Source organism: Kryptolebias marmoratus, linkage group LG6, assembly GCF_001649575.2.
Source record: "Kryptolebias marmoratus isolate JLee-2015 linkage group LG6, ASM164957v2, whole genome shotgun sequence".
Lineage (NCBI taxonomy): Eukaryota > Metazoa > Chordata > Actinopteri > Cyprinodontiformes > Rivulidae > Kryptolebias > Kryptolebias marmoratus.
This window is the reverse complement of record NC_051435.1, coordinates 7,760,672-7,766,801: the sequence shown is the minus strand read 5'-3', so window position 1 is coordinate 7,766,801 and position 6,130 is coordinate 7,760,672. Positions and strand designations below refer to the sequence as shown.

Below are 6,130 nucleotides of genomic sequence, written 5' to 3'. Positions count from 1 at the left end.
AGAGCATTAAGTGACGATCCATTTTTAACTGGCAATTATCTAAGTGAACACTGGATGGCATTGTTGCTGTTCAGGGAACCCAGCAATTTGCAGCAGTGCTTCATTTTTCTTCACAATCTCAGAGGAGAGATATCATCTATGTATTATTGTTATAAGGTTTACATATTCAAAGTTAAATGTTTGATGTGTTCATGTTGTGCTTTTAGTATGTCATTCCATCTCAGAGAACCTGACGTACAAAACAGAAGAATGGATTAATAAAAATAAAATATATAATGATGTAGCAGGAATCATCAACAATGTAATCTTTCAATACATTGCACCCTGTGCCTCTGCTTCATCTAAAAGAAGAAGAAGAAAGAAAACGAACAATAATTATGTGAAAAAAGCAATGACCTGAGATATTGTTTCTGGATTTCCTTTGAGTCTGAAAGTCACAGGGAGGTCAGAAAACAGACTTTAAACTGTTTCATTTTTGACACTTTACTGTTTCAGATATTTCACTCTGAAGCTATGCTTTAAAGACTGATCTGCTTTAAATCCTCTTTACTTCTGAAACAAATAGTTCATATGAGCAGAAGACCATTTCTACAATATTTTCTGTTACAGCTTAAGGGTTCTGTTTACACACTTTTCCCAACATGCACTTGTCTCACAGGTATCCTGGAAAAGTGGACAAACTAGATTTTCCTGCCTGGCTCAGGTACGCCCAGAGCACCTTTATTTTGGACACCAGACACCATGGGTCACTGGGGAACATCACGTCACTGGTGATTAGAGGATATCCTACAATAAGTCGTTTCACCTGGAACTGAGATTAACAGTGAATACATTACGCAGCATTTTCTTTGTTGTTGTTTCATAAATGAACATCATCCACCGAATCCAAGAACATGGAAACAAACATTTCCAGCAGCTATGAGTCTGCTGCCCATAAGTCTGCTGGTTCTGTTTATGAGTCAAACAACAGACTTCTAAGTGTTTAGTCCAATGTAGTGGTTCTTTCAGCAAGGCACACTGCATACATAAATAACAATGAGACAGGAAAGTGTCCCATGTCACATCTAAACATTAAATTACTTCCAACATAATGACATTTGGATATTGCACTCCAAAATGCAAAAAAATACAGAATTATGACATTTTATGAAATTTAATGTCCCATTATGTTTTGAACACATAACCTTACTAATGAGCTGCTCTTGTTTTCCTGACAAAAGTATTTTGATCAAGGCTCAGTATTCAGTAAGTTTTACTTGAATCCCCGCTTTAGTAAAACTGCTTAAATTAATAATAAAAAAAAATCGCTGAAAATGATCAGACTTTGAAATGCAAATGAGAATAATGAATAATTGTAAAACATTATTTTTTTTAATCAGCATGCGGACCAAAAATGAAATGAATATGGAATGGCCTAATATCTGTCTGAAAATAAATATCTCTCCATAATGTTAAATTTTAGTTTTATGCTGAGAATAAAAGAAGCTCTTAAAGTGCATGCCCTGTGTAAAAATGCTGCCCTCATTAACAAAAGCTCCTGTGGCAGAAAAAAAGGGAATCTTTTTTACAAGAAAAATGGCAACTGTTCAGTTTTGCTGATCCAGCAGTGTTAGCACCCCCAACCCTCTTGTTTGTGACCTCTGTCAGATGACAGTGAAGGTCTCCAATAAGCAACAGTGTTGGTGAGCAGCACTCTCCAACCTGTCTCTTTCAATAGCAGCTGCTTCATCTCCTTTTGAAAGAAACAAGTGCCGCCCATACCAACTCGTGCTCTCCCCCCCTAATTGTTTTCTGTGCTCTGCTGAGTCTCTCCTCAACAATGCTCTGTCCAATAGCTAAAACTGCAGCCCCATTACCATTCTTTTAATGTTACCAGTGTTGCATACTTTGAACAGGTAAGTGAAACTTTTGAAATAAAACTTAAATTTGAGTCAGTCTCTGAGGAAACCTGTATACTTTCACAAGCAGCATCTCCAGGGAGGGCAGCAGCAGCAGCACAGCTGTCGAATTGGGTTCTTCTTTTTATACCTTGCAGCCATCTTAAACTTCTCATTAGTTACAGCTACATAGTCTTGCACCCTCTCAACGTTGGTTTGGATGTGTTCAATACTGGCTCCTTGTTCCTCCACCAGCATGAAGATATCCAAAAAGAGGTCTCTCATTTCTTTCATATTGTTCTCCAGGCTCAACAACTCCTGTTTGTGGGGAAAGATAGAAAGATTATAAGGGAGGCATTAATCTAATGATTTGGAGCATAATCTACAAACATACACAGATTAATTTCTCTTGTCCTTATGATCTTGTCTCTACCACCTAAATGTAAATTTATTTATGATTTGAGTCAGATATAATCATAAGCCATTAATTATGACAATGTAAGCTACAATGCAGGGACGGGTGATTTAAAAATTAGGGCATTTATTAATGATATTTACATTTATCAGTTTTGTGGGAGAGTTTAGATAAGCTTTTGAGATTTTTTTATCCTCTTCTCACCTTGTGTCTCTGTTCAATCTCAGATAGTTGCGAACGTGTGATCCTGGCATCGTTTAGCAGGTTCTCGTTGAACACCTCCCATTTTCCTGTGGCGACCATCTCATTCACCTCCTCCTCTGTAACATTCTTTTCCAATACCTCCAGCTGCCGGATAATGAAGTGCTTACAGCGCTCCTGCTTGGTCAGCAGACCTTCATTATACTGGCGCATCACCTGGAAGTAATTATAGCAAAAGAGAAAATGGGAAAAGAGGAAGAGGGGGGAATGAGGAATGAGAGGGTATTTTACTTCCATCTTTTTTTTTTCTTTCTTTTTTTTTTCATAAACAAAATTTATGTTTGGTTTCCTGAGCCTCCTTACTTTATGCCTTTCCTGTTCAAGCACCTTGCCTTCACACACCTTTTGGTGCATAGAAACAATTAATAGAGCGATCATGTAAGTAAAATGACCCTATTTCCGTCTATAAATATAATACAAAAAGAAAAGTTTTACATTAAACTTGTTCTTTATTTTCACACAAAAATTGCTTTTTCAAGCACATCAGATTTGCTGTACAATAAAAAGACAAACGCTACAACAAAAAAGGGAAAACTAAAACAAAGGGGTTTTAAGTATCAAAAGCAAACTCGTAGGAGTCTTTTCCAACCTGCTGGAATTTGCGGTGTAGAGCGGCATACTGTGACCGTTGTATTCTTGCTGTAACAGCAGTTGGTCCCTGCTGCTCCTCAGTTCTTTGGGCCTGTTTTGAAAGAGTTTCTAAACGCCGGTGGAGGCTTTCAGCCTGGAACTTGATGTCTCTGGTTATGCTGCTCTCTTTCTTCATCACACTAAATCGACGCATTGTTGCCACCAGAGTTTTTTGCTGTTCGCCAAACTTTAGGACCTGTTTGTAGATCAAAAATAAAAACATTTATATAAATGTAGCCTGCATAAAATGCAGGTTTCTCTCACAGGTGTAATCAACAAGCATCCCATTTAACTGTGGCCTTATTCATGTGAAAAAGAATAAAAAAGGATTCTGTCAAAATGAAGTAATTTCCCCACCTCACCTCTGTTTCAAGCACTGAAATGTCATCTCTGATTTTCTGAGCCTCGGAGAGGAAATTCTGAATGATTGGTTCCTCCTCAAACAGCACAGCCTGAGGTGTGATGCCCCCAGCAACCACAGACTCATCTTCATCTCCCTCCACTGAGAATGGATTCGTATGGTCAGTTGGGGCTTCTTGAGCCTTCTGCTGCAGCTCCTCTAACCGGTCTTTCATTGTGGAAGTACCCTTGCCAAGTTTTTATATGCACTTTTATTGTTAATAACAAAAAGTAAATAATACAAAGCTCGGGCAGTTCCTCATGGCACACCAGTTTATTGATGGTGATAATGACAATAAAAAAGTGGAAAGGCACTTGGAGATGACATCAAGCACGAGTGCAAAAATCCTGTTTCACTATTTTGAAGATAGTGATGCAGATCCACAGCAAATTTAATAGATCATTTTGTTTCTCATACTCCACTTCTCCAAGTTTTTATGAGGTTCAGCTTGACAGTTCTTGGACAAACTTTCTATAAGACAAACAGAGAATTAAATAGGAAACTAAGAAAGAGAAGTTAAAAAAACAAAACAAAACAAACAGACAATAATAAAACTAAAATTCAGAATGCATCGAGTAGACAGTCTGTAACGCACTGCTGTACGGGAACAAGATTGGCTGTGATTCTCTCTATTAGAGCAGAGCTCCGAACCTACAAAATGGCTCCAATAATATGTTTGGTTTATTCATCAACTACATAAAAACAAAATATGTTATCAGAAAATAGATCAAGGGTTTAGTGCCAGTGTTTTCCAAGTTGTTTTAGATGTAAATAGTTTAATTTTATGTATCTATAAATTTATTTTAAGACTAAAAAATAAGAATGATTAAGGTTGCAAGTTTTTGCTTTTTTCCACCCAGGGAATAAAAAAACAAAGTTTATCTGCTTGTTTTTCTGTGACCTCCAGCTGACTTAAGTTTATTTACCCGTGAGAGTTGAGTTATTTCTGTTTATCCACAATCTCAACATAAACAAGAATAAAAAACAACAACTTTGTAGTCATTTTGATACTGATCTGTTTAGACAAACGGGCTTCACGTAGAAAGCATCTAAATAAAATAAGTAAACCACAGACATATGCACACGTGTCAAAAATAACTTCTTAGTGTGAAAAAAGAGAATAAACACTAAGTAGGGAACACGCTTTACCTGCAACTTTAATTTAGCATGTTAATTTCTGTGAATTTTGTTTTTTTTACCCTTTTATGGATTCTGTGAATTCAGAAACAAGCTGAAGTTAAGAAAAAGGAGCCACACAATACATTGTTTTGTTATTTTTTTAAAGACTTTTAATAGTCAGTTACATTTACCACATTTTGGGCTTTCAAATCAACATACCAAACATTGTGAACTCCCATAGCAACTCAGGGATTTCAGCCTCAGAGGCTGGGATGTAATCTTATACAAGCATGTGACTGAATGGTGGGAACAGAGTGTTTGAATGCTGGGAAATGACGCAGTACTAATCACAGACTAACCTATTTTGGGATAGATTTAAATAAGATAAAAGACAATTCCAAGTTATGTTTGCTTATTTCAACTTTTGTAAACGTCTTCTACTTTAAAAACGTATTTTCTGAGCTGAACTACTTCTCTTCAGCTTTCTGTCTCTCCCTACCTGTTTGACACACTAGAGCTGATTAAAAAATTGCTGAAAGGATTTAGGGGCACATTCTCCTGCCTAAAAACCTGAAAGAAAGTGGAACATAGTTCAAGGAGTTTGGCTCATCTCTGTGATAGAACGTTATGTTCTCTAAAACAAGCAAAAAGTTCTTCCTGCCGCAAATCTGCTCCTTTGTCTGTATTTCTGAAGGAAACCATTTGTTGACATTCTCTTATTTCCATGCAGGTAGAAAAAACAAGGAGTGCCTGAATTATGTACTTTAATATTTGTTAAAAGATGACTAACTTTTTATTTTGTCAATGGAAAATGCACAGCATTTTGCTTGAAATGTCCCTGAAATAGAACAGCTTGAACAAAATGGTTTTATATCTAATTCCTGAGCTATACACTCTTAAATAATGAATTTATTACAACGTAGAAAAATGAGCACAAACATAAAGCATACATAGAATTTAATTCTCTATGGTTGACCTATTTCCAGTCTGAGACTTTAACAAAGACTCTAATACTCTTAGTAAAGAGATAATTTTACCTTAATGTTGCTTATATTTCATCAAAGACTGGTAAATAGGCATGTAGTCCTAGATTATCAGGTCATCCTTCAGTCTCTTGATGTTCACATGATTCTCATCAGCCGGGAGTAAAAGATTTGAAAACTATGCAACAGTTTTGCCAGCAGCTGTTTACCAGGACAGTTATTCCAAGCAAGGAAAGTTTTAAGGAAGTCTGAGCAAGTCTGTTTCACGCCCCTCCCCTTCTCTAAAAAAGCCTGAGGAGGGCCAATAGGAAGACAGCAAACAGGCCTGTTTACTTATACAATGAAATGAGAGGTGACGTGATTAAGTAAATGCGGAGGCAGGGATGGTATGGAGAGCACAGAGAATTCATAAACCCTACCCTCTGGCTAATTCCTGAACAGGATA

At 36.9% G+C, this 6,130-nt stretch overlaps 1 protein-coding gene across 1 annotated transcript; it reads right to left on the bottom strand.

Annotated features, from left to right (window-relative positions):
- Positions 1–472: 472 nt before the first annotated feature.
- stx19 (syntaxin 19) lies at positions 473–5,924 on the bottom strand. The gene is made up of 5 exons (XM_017423828.3): positions 5,740–5,924; positions 3,546–4,054; positions 3,143–3,379; positions 2,497–2,709; positions 473–2,195 (listed from the first exon to the last, which is right to left on the bottom strand). Exons 2-5 carry the CDS (start codon positions 3,756–3,758, stop codon positions 1,959–1,961), a joined length of 900 nt encoding a protein of 299 aa, XP_017279317.1. The 5' UTR covers positions 3,759–4,054; positions 5,740–5,924; the 3' UTR covers positions 473–1,958.
- Between the last annotated feature and the right edge of the window lie 206 nt (positions 5,925–6,130).